We start from the raw sequence: 22,790 nt of genomic DNA, 5'->3' as shown, positions 1-22,790 counted from the left end.
TGAGACATGAAGGAAAATTTTCTTCATTCAGTCAAACACATTTTCTGTGATACATTAAGAGCATTTCTGTGATAATCAACAAATGTGTCAATATTCAAAGATGTCTAAAAATAATGTATCTCTTTTATAATACATCAAATGTTTCTTACGGGGGATTAATGTGAATATCTTACTGAGTCTAATATTTAAAGTTAATAAATAATGGAAGAAACAAATTAGTTTTCTTAAGTATGGTTAAATTTGGTCCTGAAGACCATTTAATATTTCGTTTAAGATAACATAAATAATAGTGACAGTTAGGTTAGGTTAGGTTAGGTTAGGTTAGGTTTTGGACAAGCCAGACCAGACGGACCTGTTGTCGAAGGCGAGAGAGTTAAAAGTGTGACAGGTCGCCCTAGTTAAAGTCCCTCCGATGGCCGCCTTGCATAATGACCCCTACGCCCCGGGCCCCTGACAAAGCGTTCCGTTAATAACATCAAGTACAATATTGTCGGGTGATAAGGGGCGGTCATTCTGAGATAAGACGCCGAGTATTAAGGTCATAATGGAGGCCGGGCATGATGGAGGGCGACCCCATTATCCAGGAGATGAGGTCATTCGTATCCGAGGCCAGACCCGCCACGGATCTCCCCGCCGCCGCGGTGATGTCCACCCTCGAGGTTCGTCTGTCGAGGCTCTACTAGAGAGTTCTGTCTGTCGGGGCTCTACCATAGAGTACCGTCTCACGGGTCTCTAACCAGAGAGTACCGTCTGTCGGGGCTCTACAAGAGAGTACCGTCTGTCGGGGCCCTACCAGAGAGGGCCGCCTGCCGGGCCCTCCCAGAGAGAGCCATCTGTCGGGGCCCTTCCAGAGAGGGCCATCTGTCAGGGTCCTACCAGAGAGGGCCATGTCGGAACATTTGCAGGAGGGACTTCACTGTGAAGCCTTCGGAGAGGGCCATCTGTTCAGTTCTGTCGGAAAAAATGGTCAGTCGAAACCCGGGTAGAGAACATCATTTGTTGAACTCCGTAAAAATGGCAGTTGTGAAATTTTCTCCAGGACACCGCGCCTTAGGTTAGGTTAGGTTAAGAAACTTTACCTGCATCAGCAATTAATATCACCTGATAATATTCCCTCTCACTCCGAAATGACGCATTTAGGGAAAACTATACCACTCTAATATTGCTCCAGCTTCTGGCTACAATCATGCTCTTTTATGGCACGGAGAGGGAGAGAGAGAGAGAGAGGGAGAGAGAGAGAGAGAGAGAGAGAGAGAGAGAGAGAGAGAGAGAGAGAGTCATATTCCTTGACCAAAGAGGAGGTCACCACTGCTTGTGTCTCGGGGTCTTGTATGAGTGGACCATGTCAGGGGACGGTGAGGGAGACAACCTTATTATGTGTGTGCGTCTTGCTGTAACAGGATTATGTCTCAGTGAAGGGAAGGCAGCAATCTTGTTAGGAGTTGTTTATGTGACATTTAATTCTTGCAACATTTGGTGACGCTATTTTGTGACCGTGTTGTGTATCATGGTTAACGTCTCTGTGGGTGGTGTTAGTGTGGTTAATTATTGTATGGGTGTATTTTGAAGGACTCTGTCGTCACACTTGGAACTCCTGACAGTGTAAATATTTCTCTCGGTCGCCGCAAAAGAATGTTCATATTTTAATGGGTTATATATAAATAAGTGAGAATTCTTTTTCGACGATCTTTAATTTGTAAAAGACAAATGTGCAAGACATCTTTAATAATTTACACCGTCACATAGATGCATGCGTTTCATCAATATACACTAAATCCACCACCTCACCTCACCTAACCTAACCTAACCTAACCTAACCTAACCTAACTCGAGGTACTTCTATAGATTAAGTATCTTACTGTTAAAATATTACTTACCAATAAAAAATGTCATACCAGTCATTCAGTCATTGTGTTTTATCAACCTCATTCAGAATGGGTACTAGTAAAATACCTGTCTTCATAATTTCATCTTTTCTTTATTTTTTCGCAAAATACTTTGTCTAGACAGGTAACGAAAAGGACATTATCGTTCGCGATGATTTCCAGGATCGTTACTGGTACTGTTACTTCAGAAAGGTCGACCTGCAGGCCTCTCCGACCATGGTCGAAAAAGTCCTGGACAAGTGCGGCTATAAACTTAAATCAGTTGAGTGAGGCAGTGGAGGCGCCCCACAGGTGGTCTACCCGGGTCTGGTGTGGAGAAAGGTACAGCCCCGCACTGGCCGCCTGAAGGATCGACAAACCCCTGTTGTTGATCATGGGGAGGAAGAACCTCCGAAAAAGAACAGATGAGGTGACCACCTCCTCCCTTAGTGATCTCAGAGAGGGGAGGAGGATGGTGCCACAGGATTATCAGCCTGTGTAATCCCAAGCCAGAAAAACCCAAACCAACAGGCTTAAACCTCACGAAAGAAGAAAATTATATATTTATAAACTATTCTTATGAGGATCTGAGGCCACAGACCAAAAAAGATATAACAGCAATGTTTGGTGGATGTGGTGACCTCAACTCGGCGGATTTTTTATTTTTTTTTATTTTGGTACAACATTATTTTCTATATCATAAAGTATAGTGTTTGTCTTCACCTGCATGTACTTAAGGTTCATGTTGCACACTTTTATAACCAGGGTGTACGGCGGCTCTCCTAATAATGTACGAGTATCATCAAGAAATAAAACTGTTTGTGTGCTCACTTGTTTATCTCAGGACTATGAACGGTGACAGTTTTTTCTTTCCATTCCCCCCCTCCCTCTCCTAAACATCTCTTTGTTCCTCTTGCTCTTCCTCCATCCTGTTACTCTTCCTTCCTCTTCTTACTCTCCCTCCCCCCTTTCCTCCTTTCATCCTCCTTCTTTCATCCTTCACCCCTCCTTTCATCCTTCACCCCCCTCCTTTCAGCATTTCACCCCCTTTCTTCGTCTTTCTTTTCTCCATCTTCGCTTCCTACGTCTCTCCCTCCCTCCCTTCCCCCAATATCTTTCCTTCTTCCTTTACCCCACCTTCCTTCCCCCTTCCTCCTCCTTTCCCTATAATTTCCCTCCTTCCTCCTTTGTCCTCTCTCCCTCTCCCTTCCCACCAATGCTTATCCTCCAAACATCAGGTCCAGGACAGATGTGTTTAAGTGAACGCCAGAGTTTTATTTTATGTGAACGTTGGGGTGAGTTTTATTGTTTTATACCATACGTTCTTTTCTACGTGCAGACAGTGAGTTCTTTCCCCTATACCGAGAACACGGCCATTTTATCCTACAGGCAATGTGTTCTACCTGTCGTGTATTAACAGTGCCAACGTTTAAGTACAGAAAGTGGCACTACCAGAGTACAGAAAGTGGCACTATCAGAGTACAGAAAGTGGCACTATCAGAGTACAGAAAGTGGCACTACCAGAGTATAGAAAGTGGCACTACCAGAGTACAGAAAGTGGCACTATTAGAGTACAGAAAGTGGCACTACCAGAGTATAGAAAGTGGCACTACCAGAGTATAGAAAGTGGCACTACCAGAGTACAGAAAGTGGCACTATTAGAGTACAGAAAGTGGCACTATTAGAGTACAGAAAGTGGCACTATTAGAGTACAGAAAGTGGCAAAACTATTAGAGTACAGAAAGTGGCACTACCAGAGTACAGAAAGTTGCATTAATGGAGTATAGAAGATGACATGGGTGAAAAATTCTGTTTTATTTTTTGAGTAAAGACTTTGGTGAATCTGTGGTATTTGATTTAGATGATTTACATAAACAAAAAGTAAACAGACAGGTACATAGACAGGTAAACAGATACACACACGCAGATAAATAGACTCGCCAACAGATATATACACAGATAAATAAATAGACAGATTGACACACCGATAGACAGAGAGGTAAACAGATAGACAAGTATATAGATAGACAGGCATAGACAGATAGTCAAGGAAATAAAGAGATTGACAGATTCGTAGTTATATAGTTAACATGGCCATTGTACTTGTTTCTAAAGTCAACATGGCCACTCCTACTTAACATGGCCACTGTACACGCAATTTTTGTCATATTTCCCCTAGTGAATATTTCATGTATGACTGGAATGCCCAAGTTCACCTTCCTACACTGCTTTCGACTGCATGATTTCCTCCCGGGTTAAATTATGCAACAGTCTGCAACTTACGGGTCAGCTTGGCCGTGTTGCAAAGTTGCGGTTTACGACCTTTTACAATTTAAAGCAGGTTGTTACTTTCAGGTATTTTACAATTAAGGTGACGTGGACAATGTTATTTCCTTTAGTTAAGAGGCAGGCAGGCAGGCAGGCAGGCACACACACACACACACACACACACACACACACACACACACACACACAGAAGTAGAGTAAAATTCACCATTGTGTCCTCCTGGCCACTTGGTGAACATGGCCTGCCTGGCCCTCTCTCCCTTCCTCCCATGGTCTTACTTCTCCCTTTTCCTTTCTCCCTTCCTTGCTCTGTCTTCTTCTCCCCTCATTCCCTAACACTCCCTCTCTCTCATTCCCTGTTTCTCACTCCCACTCCATTTCACCCCCTCTCATTCCCTCTCCAAGTCCCCTATTCTCTAACTCTCACTACCACTCCATCATTGACTCCCTCTCACTCCCTCCCTCTCTCTCTCTCACTTGAAGACCACAAAAGAAATTGATGACTGGCAAACTCTTCCTCCACCTTTCTCTCTTCTTACTTACTTCTTCGTCCACATTTATTTATCTATCTATTTATTTTTTCGTGGTGGGGGAAACACGGTCTAGGGAAACGGTGTGTCTGGGAGGTGCACAGACTCACACAGCGCCATACAAGACAACACAGAACCATACATCACCATACAGCACTACACAGCACCATACATCACCATACATCACCACACAGCATAACACAGCACTACACAGTACCATACAGCACTACACAGCACACATGCATAACCTTTCCTAATCAACAGGATAATATTACCATAACTACAATATGTACAAGTTTTCCTCCTCAACAAAATCCTTTTCCTCATCGCTTCCAAAAAATTCCTGGTAGCTATTAAATCCGTCAAATTTTCCTAAATGGTACAAAAAAAATTCCTGATAGCTATTAAATCCGTAAAATTTTCCTAAATGGTACAAAAGAAATTCCTGATAGCTATTAAATCCGTCAAATTTTCCTAAATGGTACAAAAAAAATTCCTGGTAGCTATTAAATCCGTCAAATTTTCCTAAATGGTATAAAAAAAATTTCCTGGTCGGTATAAAAACCTTGTTATTTTCCTGGCTGCACGACACGCCACCTACACATTGTCCTTCTGATCTATGCATCACTTTAACGCAGATATGAAAATATTGGCTGATGCACAACCCCGCTCTAGGGCGAAAAATTTCCCGACGTGTGGCAGCATTTATCCTGATTCAAGCATGATTTAAGCGTGTTATAGGCGTGATATAAACGTGATATAGGTGTGATATAAGCGTGATTAAGAGGGGTATGACGAGCGCTAGGACGGGAGGCGTATACGGGCGTAAGTTATAGGAGACGTTTAGAAGAAGTTTACGCATATTTCCGGGTCGTATATTTGAGAGAATTGTTTTTATTAAGTGCGATTTATGGAGGAAGGTGGGGGAGGGGTCGTAGGTAAGTGTGAGGGGTCGTAGGTGTGTGTGGAGGGTCGTAGGTGCGTGTGAGGTGTGTGTGTGTGGGGGGGTCGTAGGTGTGTGTGTGGGGGGTCGTAGGTGTGTGTGGCGGGTCGTAGGTGTGTGTGTGTGGGGGGGGTCGTAGGTGTGTGTGTGTGTGGGGGGGGTCGTAGGTGTGTGTGTGTGTGTGTGAGGGACTTCTTCTCACCGTCAACAGGTAACAACGAGCCATAATTAAAAACACCACAATCAGCTGTAGGTGAAGGCAAGATTAACAAGGGAGCATCAAGTGGTGTGTCTATTGTCCCGACAGGATCGAAACCTTTATTAAAGTGGGTTTCAACACTCTACTCGGGGCATACAGGATCTAGACCTCTTTTCCTCATCATTTATACGAGTAATATTTCAAGGAGGAACTTAATATATACTTGGGATTGATATCTTGATTAAGTGGTTTAAAAATAGTGGGTTGCAATAGAGGTTCGAGACCATTTTGTTTAGGTGTTTTAGTCCTGTTTACGTGAGTTCATAAAGGAACGAAAGATCTTCTCGTTTTCTATAGTATTTCAAACAAAAGACGTCCATAAACATAAATTCGAAACTCTTCATTACGACGAGTCAAAACAGAGTGGTACAATGGTTTAAAGGATTGAAACTCTTATCAAGGAGGTTCAACACCGCGTCTTCGTGACATAAAGAGAATCTAAACTACCTCCTCCTCCTCGCCTGTGATAACTCATGCAACAGTTGTTCTCCTTCACCCCCCCCCCGCCCCCCCTCGCATGTTGCGGCACTATCATAGCGCCACTCATAAAAAAATCTCATTAAAAAAGAAATCTCATCAACACAGGACTTTGCTCCGGGGAGAGACAATACTACCAAGGCGCTTCAAGCCAAACTAAACCTTGTGTCAGGATGTTATTAAGGCTTTTTCGCCCCTGCCTGGCCTCCATTCAAAGCGATGTTGTCTCAAATAGCACTGAACCTTATATTAATCTGTCATTAAGATTGTTTTCCCTTACAGTTGGTTAAAAATATAGACTGTATGGGCATTCAAAACAATAAAGACCCTTGTTATAGGTCTTCATAAAAGTTGCTTCTTTTTTCCAATACTAAACGTGGGCAGCAAAAGGGGCGCTCACTCTGGGAGGGGTAAATGTCAAGCAATATCGATACTTGTGTAGTGGGCGAATAAGGGTTATTTTTACCTGTGGTACACTGGTGATGGAAGCTTTACACGACAAAGTGAGCATTATGGTGACCAGCGTAAAGAAGGTTTTCCTAATTCTAAGGCTTCCATTCAGTCAGTACATATAGGAGCATCCCAAACAAAACACATCCTTATATTCGCTATCAATAACGACTGCTTTTCCTAATTCTAGTCATCTGCTCAGTTTAGGAACATGGTACACAAGACATAACCTTATATTCACTATCAATAAGGACCATCTTCCATAAACACACCTCCTTATGAAACAAAAGCACCAGCAACTATCACCTCCAAAATAACTATCAATAAAGACCATTTTTTTCCTATACCATAATATTTCAAGCTCCTTAAAAGCTTTATAATATCAATAGAGGTTATTTTCCAAGTAATAAGACTAGTATGGGGGAATTTCAAACAACTCAGCTTTATAGGTGATGTTAATAAGGTTTAATTTTCAAGTACCTATATTTATACTTGCTAATGAAAATTTATAAACAAAATTCAGCTTTATATTAAGAGTTAATAAGGTTGTTCATCCTATACTAGACCAACGTAAAGATCACTTTACACTGTGTGGTTCAATTTGGTCTCTACTTTCTGGTCTCTTGCCCTGGTCTCTCGTTTGTGGTCTTAGGTTCTAGGCTGAAGATCAAAGTTTCCTCACTCTCTCTCTTTTTCCTTCCGTACCCCTTCTTCTCTCCTTCTCTACACCTTATTCCTCCCTTTCTCCCTACCCCTTCTCCTCTACCCTACCCCCCCCCCTTCTCTCTCTCTCTCTCAGGTGTGGCGAGAGACCGAGGTGTCAGTCAGGTGTCAGGATAAAAAACATTCTATTAGCTGATGAGGCCGAAATACTCATTACCTGTGAGAGATGACTGGCCCTTGACCGTGATGGACAGGAAGGAGGGAGGGGGGGATGGGGGGAGGGGGAGGGAGGGGAGGGGAGGGAGGGGAGGAGGGGAGGAGGGAGGGGGGAGGGGAGGGGAGGGAGGGAGGGAGGGAGGGAGGGAGGGGATGGAGGGGAGGGGGAGGGAGGGAGGGGAGGGGGGAGGAGGGGGAGGGAGGGAGGAGGGAGGGAGGGGGATGAGGGGAGGGGGGGGAGGGAGGGGGGAGGGGAGGGCGGAGGGGGGAGGGAAGAGGGAGGAGGGAGGGAGGGAGGGAATGAGAGAGGGTAGGGGAGGGAGGGAGGGAGGGAGGGAGGGAGGGAGGGAAGGGGAAGAGGGGAGGGAAAGTATGAGGAATAACTGGCCTGTAACTGTGATGTAAGGGAGGAAGAGGAGGAACAAGGAAGGGAGGAGGAAACAAAGGAGATAGAATAGAGGAAAGGAATGAAGGAAGGAGGGAAGGAATGAGAGAAGGATAAGGAATGAGAAGGAGAATACACAATGTTCCATCCCTTAAAACCAACAGAAAATTTAAAGTTACCCTTAAAAAAATGACTAAAAATTACGTAAAAAAAAAAGTTCCACCCATTAAAAATAGTTAGAACTTGTCTTTCTGAAGCTCCTTAAAAAACTCAAGTTTTAATTACGAGTCAAGTCGACGGTGAACCCACGAGTGACAGCCTGGGGAGGGTGAGAGAAAGTGAGAGAAGGTAGGAGAGAGAGAGAGAGAGAAATTGAATTGAGGCTAAAAAGAGAAAGTAAGAAGAAAGGTAAAATTAAATGGGAAACTAAACAGAAAGCAAAGGAAAGTATCGATGGAAAGAAAGTTCCTTCTCGCTCTCTTTTCTTTGTTTGTGTCTGTATCTGCCTCTATTTCTATGTGTGTGTGTGTGTCTTTTCTCTCTCTCTCTCTCTGTATCTCTCCATTTCTCTCTTTGTCTCTCTCTTCCTCTCATAGTTTCTTCTGACCTACATTCTTGTTCTCTTCCTCTACATCCTCCTTTACCAATCTTCCCTCTTCCTTATCCCATTCTTCCAATTCGTCTCTTCCTCTTCTTCCTACTCCTCTTCCTCCTCCTCCTTCTCTTTCTATTCAACTTTCTCCTCTTCCTTCCCCACCTCCTTCTCCTCTTTCTACTCCTCGTACCCCTTTAATTTCTCCTCCTTCTTCTTCCTACTCTCCTTTCTCTTCCACTTTCTAATCCTCTTCTCAGTCTTCTTCTTTCTCTACCTCTTCTCTCACTTCTCCGCCTCCTACAAGGTACACGAGAGAGAGAGAGAGAATAAGGAACACCATTTTTCACCAATCACAATACCAGGTTGTCAATGCCGGGCTCTGATTGGCTACTTGGCTCATGGGCAAGTTCTGATTGGTTGGTTTGATTCCCCCTTCCCTTTGATCAACGAGCCAATAACATCTCTTTCATTTTTTGTACCTCCATTGACTGGTTGGTTTCCTCCCCAGACTGTTTCCCGAGACATGCTAGAGACTGTACTTGTCAACAGTGCGTAACAGAGACGTGACCGACCGCCCAAGCGACTAACGAGCCTATCAGTGCTGAAGAGGATAAAAGATTAAAAATACAGTGTTGCGGAATAAGGTGTAAATTCCCATAGACTTTTTGAAAAAATATAAAAACGGAAAAAACTGTCAAATTTGAGGCCTGGATCCGGCCCTAAAATTTGATCATTTATATTTTTTAAGATTTGGTTTCTCAAAAAAAGTCTATGGTTGTTTTACATATAATTCCGCAAAGCCGTACTTTTAATCAATAATTAACTAATATTTATCTCGATAAATGTATATTTCGCCAGATATTTCAGCATTTATTTTTTTCATAAAATAAAACGAAGTAAGACTGTTTATACACCTATGACATTTTTCTCTCGTTTTACCCATAACCAAGATATCGGGAGTTGAAAATCAGAAAACTACACAACTAGAAAACCTATTATTATATTTCTGGCCACCAACCGGATCTGGGGATTGTTCTTTTCAAATAACAGCTTAGTCGACAATTATAAGAAGAGGGACAGGGGAGGGTAGAAGAGAGGGAGGCAGAGGGGATAAAAGGGGAGAGGGAAAGGAAAGGTAAAGGGGAGGTGGATGTGAGAAAGTGAGAGAAGAGGGAAGGAGAGAGTAAAGGGAAGGTGGAGGTGGGAGAGAAGAGAGGGAGGAAAGAGGAAGAGTGGAGAGAGAGTGGAGCGAGAGGAGAGGTAGTGTCGAGGGAGATGAGAGGGAGATGGGGGAAGAGGGGAGGGAGAGGAGAGGGGGAGGGAAGAGGGAGAGGTTAGCGTGGCGCCAGACGGACTGGGCTGCTTGTCAGACGGAAGACGAAGGAAAATTAAGAACGATGGAGGAAAGAGGGAGGGGAAAATGACATGGAGATGGAGGGAGGGAAAACAAAGATGGAGTGACAAAGAAAGATAAGAAGAAAAACAACAACAACAACAACAACAACAACAACGACGATGACGACAACAAAATAGAAAATTAAAAGATGAAAGTAAAGAAGAATGATAAGAAAACAACAACAGCAAAACAAGAAGAAATGGAAGAAAGAGATGAAAGGAAAATTAAGAGTAACCGGAGGAGAAAGCACGTTGAGGAGGAGGAAAAAGTGGAAAATGAGAGAGAGAGAGAGAGAGAGAGAGAGAGAGAGAGAGACTACAGACAGAGGGGCAGACGAGAAACAACATGACAAGAGAATACACAGACACACAGACACACAGACAGATAGACACAGACAGACAGACAGACAATGGCAAACACTTAGGAAATTTACGAGTATTCAGTGAAATGACGATTTTCTGTTTTATGAGTCTAAGGGGAGGGAGAAGGGAAGGGAAGGAGGGACAGAAGAATGGAAGTTAGGGAGGGAGGGAAGGAGGTAGGGATGGAGGGAGGGAGGGAGAAAGGGAGAAAGGAAGGGGCGGAGGGAGAGAAGAAAGGAGGGAGAAAGGAAGAAAGGAAGGGAAGGAGGGAGAGAAGAAAGGAGGGAGAAAGGAAGAAAGGAAGGGAAGGAGGGAAAGGTGAAAGGGAAGGAGGGAAAGATGAAAGGAGGACGGGAGGAAGGGAGAAAGAGGAATGAGGGAGAGAGGAAGGGAGAGAGAAAGAGGAATGAGGGAGGGTTCTAATAGGTTTTCTTATATTCAACTCTCTATATCTCAGTTATGGGTAAAATGCACCAAAAATCTCATACCTAAAAATCGTTTTGTTTTTATCTAAACTTATCATTAGCGTCAAAACCAAACCAATATCAAATTATGTCCCGTACTCTATATTAACCATTATTTAACCCGAAAACACACATACAAAAAAATAAAATTAAAAAATTGAGAAAAGAAACATATTCACACACAATTATTACACAGAACAAATACATCAATTTAAGAGACGCGAAAAGTAATGAAAACAAAAAAATTGGGGAGGATTTTACGAGTCATGAATTTATAAAGTTTAAAGTTGGTATCCTGAATCTCTCTCTCTCTCTCTCTCTCTCTCTCTCTCTCTCCTTTTCTTCCTCTTTCTTTCTCTCACTTTCCCATGGGCAGCGATGGGAAAGAGGCGGTAATGGGAAACAAGTGGGCGGTGATGGGAAGTAGGTGTGCGGCGGTGATGGGAACTAAGTGGGCGGCGGTGATGGGAACTAAGTGGGCGGGGGTGATGGGAACTAAGTGGGTGGGGGTGATGGGAACTAAGTGGGCGGTGGTGATGGGAACTGAGTGGGCGGTGGTTATGGGAACTAAGTGGGTGGGGGTGATGGGAACTAAACGAGCGGGGCTGATGGGAACTAAACGAGCGGGGGTGATGGGAACTAAGTGGGCGGGGGTGATGGGAACTAAGTGGGCGTGAGAGGAACATACTGCTCGAGGTATAATAGTGGCTTGGACGCACCTCTTACCCTTCCCTTAGTGGCGTTCCGCTGGGTGGTTTATGGCGCACTGGTAACTATTATGGTTATGGTGGTGCCACTACGTTCGGCTCTGGCACTACATCATGGTCCTGGCACTGCATCATGGTCCTGGCACTGCATCACGGTTCTGGCACTGCATCATGGTCCTGACACTGCATCATGGTCCTGGCACTGCATCATGGTCCTGGCACTGCATCATGGTCCTGGTACTGCATCATGGTCCTGACACTGCATCATGGCCCTGGCACTACATCATGGTCCTGGCACTGCATCATGGTCCTGGCACTGCATCATGGTTCTGGCACTGCATCATGGTCCTGACACTGCATCATGGTCCTGGCACTGCATCATGGTCATCATGGTCCACTCATGGTCCTGACACTGCATCATGGCCCTGGCACTACATCATGGTCCTGGCACTGCATCACGGTTCTGGCACTGCATCATGGTCCTGACACTGCATCACGGTCCTGACACTGCACTGGCACTGCATCACGGTCCTGACACTGCATCATGGTCCTGGCACTGCATCATGGTCCTGGCACTGCATCATGGCACTGCATCATGGTCCTGCACTGCATCATGGCCCTGGTACTGCATCATGGTCCTGACACTGCATCATGGCCCTGGCACTACATCATGGTCCTGGCACTGCATCATGGTCCTGGCACTGCATCATGGCCCTGGCACTGCATCATGGTCCTGACACTGCATCATGGCCCTGGCTCTGCATCATGGTCCTGGCACTGCATCATGGCCCTGGCACTGCATCCTCACTGCATCATGGTCCTGGCACTGCATCATGGCCTTGGTACTGCATCATGGTCCTGACACTGCATCATGGCCCTGGTACTGCATCATGGTCCTGACACTGCATCATGGCCCTGGCACTACATCATGGTCCTGGCACTGCATCATGGTCCTGGCACTGCATCATGGCCCTGGTACTGCATCATGGTCCTGACACTGCATCATGGCCCTGGCACTGCATCATGGTCCTGGCACTGCATCATGGCCCTGGCACTGCATCATGGTCCTGACACTGCATCATGGCCCTGGCACTGCATCATGGTCCTGGCACTGCATCATGGCCTTGGTACTGCATAATGGTCCTGGCACTCCATCATGGCTCTGGCACTGCATCATGGCCCTGGCACTGCATCATGGCCTTGCCCCACATAGGAGTGACAGTGAATTTTGATCTTGCCTATAAAATTCCAGGCCACCATTAACATATTTTCTCGTACGTCGGAAAAACTATACAGCGTACACGTCTTAGGATTTTCCGTAAAATTTCATGTTGGTGCTTTTAGAGAGAGAGAGAGAGAGAGAGAGAGAGAGAGAGAGAGAGAGAGAGAGAGTCTGCAAGGACGGGCCAGCCAATATCATGTGTACAAACTTCCGTCCTTGTGAACTGCTCTTCCTCAACAAGCTAAACAACCATCACGCTTGTTACACCTTAAGCTTCGCTCCCTTGCCGGTGTTTGGCCCTATATAATGAGAACGGGCTGGTTTACCCGAGACCTGAGTCTACATTGGAGCTCTGAGGTAAAAAGTCGCCTTTGAGCTCTGAGGGAGGGAGGATCGACTAGATATTGGCTCTCCAGACTCAAAAAAACCAAGATATGAGTAAGCACTGCTGGTAATCGGAGTTTGACGATGACCCAATCAGGTCGTTGCCACGACTCAACGCTAGTAAAGAGTTTGCTTGGCTGACAACAGACAGACATTCAGGTCGTGCTGGAGGTGACCCCGAATGGTGTAACCGAGATTAAGAAGACCAGTTAAATCCATCATAATAAAATCCCCAATGTTACGGCCGTAATGACCACTGTAGTCGACGGCCAGTAAAAACTAAAGAAGTTTCTACCAGGGTGTCGCATCACTGGTGTGTTGTGGACCTGAGCAGCCAACTGAGTACTAAAACGTTATTTTCTAGTCTGGTATCACTCTCATTATGTCGGGCCTTACTCCTATGTGGTGTTGTGTTTAATGTTGAGTTTTGGCCCCAGTTCTATATCGGGTGTTGTACTGTTAGTTATATTTACCGAGTTAACATGTTAAGTTCGTAACCATTCTTGGGTCACGGTTTGTTAGTCTATAAATCATTGTTTAAGTTAATAATAATTACTTTTATGTTTTTCTTCTTTCTTGAGTCGCCTTCTCGGTGTTATGATAACTTACTCTGGTGCTGCCATGATAATCTCACCTAACCTGAATCGGCAGCCAACTAAATTGGTTGGTTTACTCTTTACTTCACAAGTCTAACGCTCAACTGAAAGCATTTTCGGAATAAGTCAGCAGAACTTGTTTGGTTTAATATACTTTGTTGGGGTATTTGGTATTATTTTTAATGAAATCAATCCCTTGACGATTCTGGCTTCAAAATAACTTCACAAATGACTCCAGGCCGTAACGCTTTACACGAGAAACACAAACTCTAAAACCTTGACACACAATAAACTACAAATTCTGAAAAACCTTGCAGGAAAAAAACCTATTCATAAAAGCTTGCATAAAAAAATTCCAAATGTTAAAAACCTTACCTAAAAAAGCCAGAAAAATTAAAAACCTCCAATCATAGGAAAAAATGGCATCTAAAATTGCATAAAAAAATAATATCCTCATCTTGTTGCGAAAAAAACTACAAAATCATAAAAAAACAAATATGAAACAAGATAGAATTACTAAAAAAAACAGAAATCTTAAAAAAAAATCACACAATTACATTCTTAAAACCCTTAACACAAACCCCCTAAAAATTCTTTAAAAAAAACTATACATGAACAAAAACCTTACAGAAAAAAACCTAAAATTCATAAAAGCCTCAACACCAAAGACGAAAAAAACCCAACATTCTAAAATCCTACAAAAGGACCCCTGAGGAAAATACCCCAACCCCAGGACCCCAGAGGAAAATACCCCAAACCCCAGGACCCCAGAGGAAAATACCCCAAACCCCACGACCCGAGGAAAATACCCCAAACCCCAGGACCCCAGAGGAAAATACCCCAAACCCCAGGAACCCAGAGGAAAATACCCCAAACCCCACGACCCGAGGAAAATACCCCAAACCCCAGGACCCCAGAGGAAAATACCCCAAACCCCAGGACCCGAGGAAAATACCCCAAACCCCAGGACCCCAGAGGAAAATACCCCAAACCCCAGGATCCCAGGGAAAATACCCCCAAACCCCAGGACCCCAGAGGAAAATACCCCAAACCCCAGGACCCCAGAGGAAAATACCCCAAACCCCAGGACCCCCCAAACCCCACGACCGAGGAAAATACCCCAAACCCCAGGACCCCAGAGGAAAATACCCAAACCCCAGGAACCCAGAGGAAAATACCCCAAACCCCCGAGGAAAATACCCCAAATCCCAGGACCCCAGAGGAAAATACCCAAACCCCAGGACCCGAGGAAAATACCCCAAACCCCAGGACCCCAGAGGAAAATACCCCAAACCCCAGGACCCCAGAGGAAAATACCCCAAACCCCCCCAATACCCCAAACCCCAGGACCCCAGAGGAAAATACCCCAAACCCCAGGAACCCAGAGGAAAATACCCCAAACCCCACGACCCGAGGAAAATACCCCAAACCCCAGGACCCCAGAGGAAAATACCCCAAACCCCAGGACCCCAGAGGAAAATACCCCAAACCCCAGGACCCTAGAGGAAGTAAACACGGGAATAATACACCAATAATTCGAGTCTTTCACCTGTCCATGTTTTAGTACGAACAGGTAAAGAGCCATTCTGGAATAAGGTCTCTTGTACGATGACCCCATAACCGTCAAGGACCACTGTGATGCCTCCTTCTGTAGGATCTATGGGTACAGGAGGAGGAGGAGGTAGTGTGGTGGAGAGGGGGAGGACGAACGAGGGGGGGGGGGAGAATAATAAAGGGTGGAAGGGAAGGAGGACACGGTGATGGTGAAGGAAAGAGCGAGTAAAGGGGAGGAGAGATGGGAAGGAGCAGGAGTGAGGGGGAATAGTGAGGAGAAGGAGGAATTGGGGGGGGGGATAAGAAGGAGGAAAGATGGTGAAGAAGGAGGAGGAGGGATTTTAGGGTTAATAAGAGGAGGTGTTAAGTTGGGTGTGTGTGTGTGTGAATGCTAATAGTTCTCCTGGATATTGTCTAGGTTAAGCGAGATATCAGAATCACCACCAACATTACCACCACTACAACCATCACCACCACAAGAACTACCACCACTACCAGCACCACTACAACAACTACTACCCCCACCATTACAACAACTACCACCACCAACACCACCACCACCACTACAACTACAACCATCTCCGCCACTACAACAACTACAACCACCACTACCACCACTACAACAACTACCACCATCAGGGCCACCACGAGCCTCAGGAAAAAAACCGAGAGATCAATCAGATTATGGCGTCACTGTAATGTTGTTACTGGAGTCTAGAGGCGCAGTAAAGGCTCCCCGTCTCCCCGCCCATGTTACTTTAAAGATGGCTTGCTAGTTTAAGAGGTAGAGGTAGGGGGGAGGGGTGAGGGAGTAGGGTGAGGGAGGGAGTAGGGAGTGAGAGAGGTGGCGAGAGAAAGGTAAGAAGTAAGGGAGAGGGTAAGGGAGAGTTTAGAGGCAAGGGGTGAGGGAGAGGTAAGAGGTAGGGGGTGAGGGAGAGGTTAGAGGTAGGTAGCGGTTAGAGGTTGGGGTGAGGGAGAGGTAAGAGGTAGGGGGTGAGGGAGAGGTAAGATGTAGGGGTGAGGGAGAGGTTAGAGGTAGGGGGGGTGAGGGAGAGGTAGGGGGTGAGGGAGAGGTAAGAGGTAGGGGTGAGGGAGAGGTTAGAGGTAAGGGGTGAGGGACCTGATTAAGAGAGAGGGAAGGGAGACGTTTAAGGGAAAGGTGGGAGGTGTGGGGGGGGGGGTTAGGGGACTAAGGGAGAACATGTGGCACCTATTGGCACCTCAAGAAGAACATATCAAGAACAAGGAGAACAGAACAGCGAGAATATGTGGCACCTGTTGGCACCTCAAGAAGAACACATCAAGAACAAGGAGAACAGGTCAGCGAGAATATGTGGCACCTGTTGCCACCTCAAGAAGAACATATCAAGAACAAGGAGAACAGAACAGCGAGAATATGTGGCACCTGTTGGCACCTCAAGAAGAACATATCAAGAACAAGGAGAACAGAACAGCGAGAATATGTGGCACCTGTTGCCACCTCAAGAAGAACATATCAAGAACAAGGAGAACAGGTCAGCGAGAATATGTGGCACCTGTTGGCACCTCAAGAAGAACATATCAAGAACAAGGAGAACAGAACAGCAAGAATATGTGGCACCTGTTGGCACCTCAAGAAGAACATATCAAGAACAAGGAGAACAGAACAGCGAGAATATGTGGCACCTGTTGCCACCTCAAGAAGAACATATCAAGAACAAGGAGAACAGAACAGCGAGAATATGTGGCACCTGTTGCCACCTCAAGAAGAACATATCAAGAACAAGGAGAACAGAACAGCGAGAATATGTGGCACCTGTTGCCACCTCAAGAAGAACATATCAAGAACAGGGGGAACAGAACAGCAAGAATATGTGGCACCTGTTGCCACCTCAAGAAGAACATATCAAGAACAAGGAGAACAGAACAGCGAGAATATGTGGCACCTGTTGCCACCTCAAGAAGAACATATCAAGAACAAGGAGAACAGAACAGCGAGAATATGTGGCACCTGTTGCCACCTCAAGAAGAACATATCAAGAACAGGGGGAACAGAACAGCAAGAATATGTGGCACCTGTTGGCGAACCTTCAAGAGTAGAACATAAACTGAGGTACAAACGACTCCGCCTCACGCCCTCGCCTGCGCCTCCTTCCCGCCCTAATCCCTGAGCCCCACACGTCTTGCCGGGTACTGTGCAGACAAGAGCCTTCTGCTGCGTGTGCTGGTGGCTCCCTACACGTCAGGAAGGTCTTCTGTGTGACGTTAACAGTCCTAAACACGTCAGGGATCTCTTCGTCAGGTAAATATGGCCCTTAAATACGTCAGGGACCTCTTCGTCAGGTAAATATGGCCCTTAAATACGTCAGGGACCTCTTTGTATGGTTAATATGGCCCTTAAATACGTCAGGGACCTCTTTGTAAGGATAATATGGCCCTTAATTACGGCAAGGACCTCTTTGTAAGATTAATATGGCCCTTAAATACGCCAAGGACCTCTTTGTTACGTTAATGGGGGCTTTAAGGACCCTGTTAAAGTCACGTGGAGGACCCTGACGTGTTTACACAAGTTAGGGTCCCAGGGCTTATTACCAATAGACCCATTAAATTCCCGGGGCCCTAGTATGGCCACAAATCATTTGGTATATCTAGAATGTACTGTATATAGCGGGGCCACAGAGAGAAGCGATGATGTTGCATATAACTGTTGACGTCTAATTCTAAATGATGACGTCATGTATATAATGACGTCATACATGTAATCAGCTGTCGCGTATAACTGATGATGTCGAACTATACTTTATGACGTCACACATATAAACAATGATGACACATGCAAACAAATTACATCATCGAAGCAGAAAATGACCCTCGTGTTCGTAAACTATGCCGTAACACATGTAAACAATAACAATATGGACGAAAACAATGACGCAACGCAAGTAATCAGTGACATCATAGACGCAGATAGTGACGTCAAACAACAAAAACTTAAAGCTCAGACAATGACGCAACGCAACCAGGACGTAAACATAGCCGCCAGGGATGCAGACAATCACATGGGAGAAGCAGACAGTAACAAACAAGCCTGCAGACAACGAAGCGTAAATCAGGGGAGGGGGAGGAAGGATGATAAAGAGGAGGGAGGAGAGAGAGAGGGAGGGTGAATATATCTTCACCTGCAGCGTGTAATTAAAAAGAAGAAATGTATGATTTATGGGCGAGCTGTGAGGAGCTTATGATGGCCCTCTGTCTCTATTATTGTTCTCTCTCTCTCTCTCTCTCTCTCTCTCTCTCTCTCTCTCTCTCTCTCTCTCTCTCTCTCTTATTGTCTTTGAAAAGTTTATATTATTATTATCATCATCAGTCATTAAGTGAAATCATAATTATCGCCCAACTCTCAACACAATTAAAGAATTTATCACTATTTTCTCGTATCGTATTAAGTCAGAAAAATAACACGTATCATAAAAAAAACCTAAAGGTACAATAAAAATAAAATCACGTAAAACTTCCCGAGTCTCTGATTCCGGTGTTCTGACGGAGCCCAAAGAATTATCGTAACGACATCATTGCCAATCAGAAGTTCTACCAACAACATGATAATCCAATTCCCTAACTTGCTGGTGCCTATAAGGGACGTGGTAACACTGTCTTTCTCAGCTTGGTATCTCCTTAATGATGGTCTTTGTCTCTCTGTCTGTCTGTTTGTCTGTCTGTCTCTCTGATTTCTGTCTTTGAGATAATGAAATATGTGAAATGACAATACTTAATACATCTAATACACATAACACCTGGTTTACCTGACACACCTGATCAATACACACGACACACCTGATCAATACACACGACACACCTGATCAATACACACGACACACCTGATCAATACACACGACACACCTGCCCAACGAGATATAAGTAAATACATTCATAATTATATTCTATACCATAAATTTTACGTTAATTTTTATCACCTGTTTCACTATACAGGAGATTTATATACCCATTCACTCTCTACCATGGCATGTACTGTATACTCGTAACTATATAAGGGTATAAGTATACAAGTGTATAAGTGTATAACTATATAAATTCATAACTATATAAGTATGTGTATAATTATATAACACTATACAGTATATTAGTCACACTTGGGCCATAATAAATTTCCTCTTCACCCCAAGATCTTCTTCTCCTCCTTCACTCCTCCTCCGACCTCCTTCCGTCTTTCCGTCCGTCCGTCACCAATTAATCTAATCACTCCTTCCTGGTGACGAATATCCGGGTCGAGTCCACTGGCAGTACACCAGCAGACTCATTAAGGTCGGAACGTTCAGACCAAGGACATCCGACGCTCGCCCCTATCGCAGTGTGTGGCTTAGCACTACGTACCCCCCTTGACTAATGATCTCTGAAATTGATTGCTTAAAAAGAAAGGAGATTGATAAAGGACGTTGTTGAGGAAGTTTGTCAAGAGAGTCCTTCAGTCTTGTCCTGATGGAGGAAAATGGTATCCTGCACAATATCCTACGGCAGAGGATGACACGTGACGCAACTACGCCATCCTATTTTTCCCCTTTTAATAGAGGAAACATGACGTCACCAATGTGTATGTGGGGTTGATACATGACGTCACCAATGTGTACAACGTCACTAAATTCTATGACGTTACAGGTCAGCTTACTAAACACCATACTCTTACTTTTGACCCAAACATGACCTCCTCCCTCCACAACTTGACCACCACATTCCCCCTCCAACCTCCACCTCCCATAAGCATTCCTCCCAGCATAACCAACTTCTTCACCCTCTTCTAACCTCCCCTCCCACCTCCTCTAACCTTCCACCAACCTCCCCTCCCTCCCATAAACTTTCCTACCAACATAACCTCCTTCTCCTCCCTCCTCTAACCTCCCCTCCCCCCACCTCCTCAAACCTTCTTCCCAACCTCCCTCCCCCCTCCTCTAACCTCCCCTCCCCCCACCTCCTCTAACCTTCTTCCCAACCTCCTCTAACCTCCTCTCCTTCCCCCTCCCCCACCTCCGGACCTCTAATAGCTGACCCCCAGACTCCAGCACCGTATATCAACTCATGTCTCAAGTGCTGTGACACCCTGTAATCTCTCTGGCCCCCCCACCAGTGCTGACTTACTAACAGATGTTCCTCGTAAATTTCAGAGAAGTGTCCTGCTTGCTTGATTCACACACCTTACCTGCTAGAAATTTTTACCTGGGTCTTTTATGAACTAGGAGGACTCGTATTCTTAAACTAGTATTATTGACTTTCACTAGTATTATTGACTTTCACTAGTATTATTGATTTTCACTAGTATTATTCACTACAACTTGTATCGTTAATTATAACAACTACTATTAACTATGCGTCTTCTATAGAACAATTACCTGTAAACTACAAACACTAACTACAACAAGACTATTAACTAATTTGTAACCATTAACTGCAAATAAATAATACTGTAACCTGTAACCTATGCTATTAACAAACACAAGACCAATTAAGATGAATTTTAGGGGTATGAATTATGAAACAAAAACACTATTGGTATTTTTTATGTATACCAGAATAAAATAAACAAAAAACAAACAAAATTACCTGTAAAGTACTAATTAAGGTGAAGTTATAACCTGTAAAGTACTAATTAAGGTGAAGTTATAACCTGTAAAGTACTAATTAAGGTGAACTTATAACCTGTAAAGTACTAATTAAGGTAAAGTTATAACCTGTAAAGTACTAATTAAGGTGAAGTTATAACCTGTAAAGTACTAATTAAGGTGAAGTTATAACCTGTAAAGTACTAATTAAGGTGGAAGTTATAACCTGTAAAGTACCAATTAAGGTGAAGTTTGCTCCCTCTCAGCCCATATTTAACTCACAGACCAACATGATGCCATAACTCTGGTAAATAACAATAAAAGGAGCTGATTATCGAACTTAACCAAGATATTAATGATGTGAAACAGTACACTAAGTTTTATTAAAATAGGTGAAGTTTCCCTCAAGTTATCGCATGGACAGTATACTTCGCTCATCGAGACAGACAGGCAGACGAGAGTACTACCACATGATCCTTCCATATTCTCCGTTTTCTATGATGGGAGCGTAAGGAAGAGAAGATGGTCTATGAGGATAATAATTGAAGTTACTTATAAATTTCACGCTTATTGGCCAAATTAATCATTCATTTATATAATTTCCTGTTGACATATTTACATCGTATTTACTTGGCTCTCTGGCTTTTATTTATTTATTTCCTCATTTAAAATTAAGTTAACTTTTTGCAGCACTTTATTTTTTTTACTTCTGAGACACTCATGAGTTCTGTTTATGTATTAACTTACTTAAAACCCACTTATTACAACTTAAGTAATAATAAAAATAAAAATAAATGCACAATTTTAATTTCGCATTGTCTGACATCTTCCATAACCCAAATAGTTATACTTTTAATTTCGCCTCATCCAAGATACTTCATCATCCAAAAATTCACAGCGTTTTAATATCGCATTGTTTAAGATACTCACTACACCAACAAAAAAATATTCACAGTTTGTAAATATTGCGCTGGTAAGGGAACTCCAATGCAAAAATTCACAGCAATTTATTTTCGCTTTCCTTAAGTTATTCCCTCAAAAAAAATCACAGCTTTTTAAACTCGCGTTGTTTAAGATTTTTCACCAAAGAACAAAAATTCACAGCGTTTTAATTTCACGATGAATTAGATGCTCCATCAACCATAAAACAATCACAGGGTTTTAATTTCGCGTTGTTCTGGATACTAGAGCCTTCTAATAAAACAAACCTCACATCATTAATATCTGTCGACGTCATTAATTTTTTAATGTTTTATTCTTTTTACGAAATTCGGAAATGTCAACTCAGCAGCAGAAACCAAGAGGGAATTAGACCGTGAAATATTGTGTTGTGTTGTGTTGTGTGTGTGTGTGTGTGTGTGTGTGTGTGTGTGTGTGTGTGTGTGTGTGTGTATTGTGTGAGTGTGTCTTGCTATGTGTTGTGTGAGTTACGTTGTGTGAGTTGTATATGTTGTGCTGTGTTGTGTTGTGTTGTGTGTGTGTGTGTGTGTGTGTGTGTGTGTGTGTGTGTGTGTGTGTGTGTGTGTTTAATTATGTATAAGGCCGGTATTATTATTATTATTATCGAACTTATTATAAACAGAACAAAATCCTGGACAAAAACAAAACCTCAAGACAACAGGGTGACAAAATCCTGAGCAACCTGAACAAAACATTGGACAAAACCTGGACAAAAACAAAACCTTAAAGACAAAAGGTGACATAATCCTGAAGAATACGTAAACAAAACATTGGACAAAACCTGGACAAAACCCGGACAAAACCCAAACCTTGAAGACAATAAGGTGATGGGGGCGGGAGAAACAATTAAAAGAGATGATGGGTCAGCTGGCAGCTTACTGGACA

At 43.9% G+C, this 22,790-nt stretch overlaps 1 protein-coding gene across 1 annotated transcript; it reads left to right on the top strand.

Moving 5' to 3' along the window:
* Positions 1-544: 544 nt before the first annotated feature.
* LOC121853967 (extensin-like) lies at positions 545-15,364 on the top strand. Its single transcript, XM_042348362.1, has 3 exons — positions 545-659; positions 3,286-3,482; positions 14,534-15,364. The coding sequence occupies exons 1-3, from the start codon at positions 545-547 to the stop codon at positions 15,362-15,364; spliced, it is 1,143 nt and encodes a 380-aa protein (XP_042204296.1).
* The last annotated feature ends 7,426 nt before the right edge of the window (positions 15,365-22,790 follow it).

This window comes from Homarus americanus, unplaced genomic scaffold (assembly GCF_018991925.1).
Source record: "Homarus americanus isolate GMGI-L3 unplaced genomic scaffold, GMGI_Hamer_2.0 scaffold9995, whole genome shotgun sequence".
NCBI lineage: Eukaryota > Metazoa > Arthropoda > Malacostraca > Decapoda > Nephropidae > Homarus > Homarus americanus.
Note: the sequence above shows the minus strand (reverse complement) of the source record. Positions and strands in the feature narration are given on the sequence as shown.

Excerpts from the sequence above, each read along its gene's own strand:
- LOC121853967 (XM_042348362.1), top strand. The coding sequence starts at position 545 with ATGGAGGCCGGGCATGATGGAGGGCGACCCCATTATCCAGGAGATGAG. Across the intron at positions 660-3,285 it reads CGGTGATGTCCACCCTCGAG|TGCCAACGTTTAAGTACAGA; the intron begins GTTCGTCTGTCG and ends GTGTATTAACAG. Across the intron at positions 3,483-14,533 it reads TAGAAAGTGGCACTACCAGA|GACCCCAGAGGAAAATACCC; the intron begins GTATAGAAAGTG and ends CCCCAACCCCAG.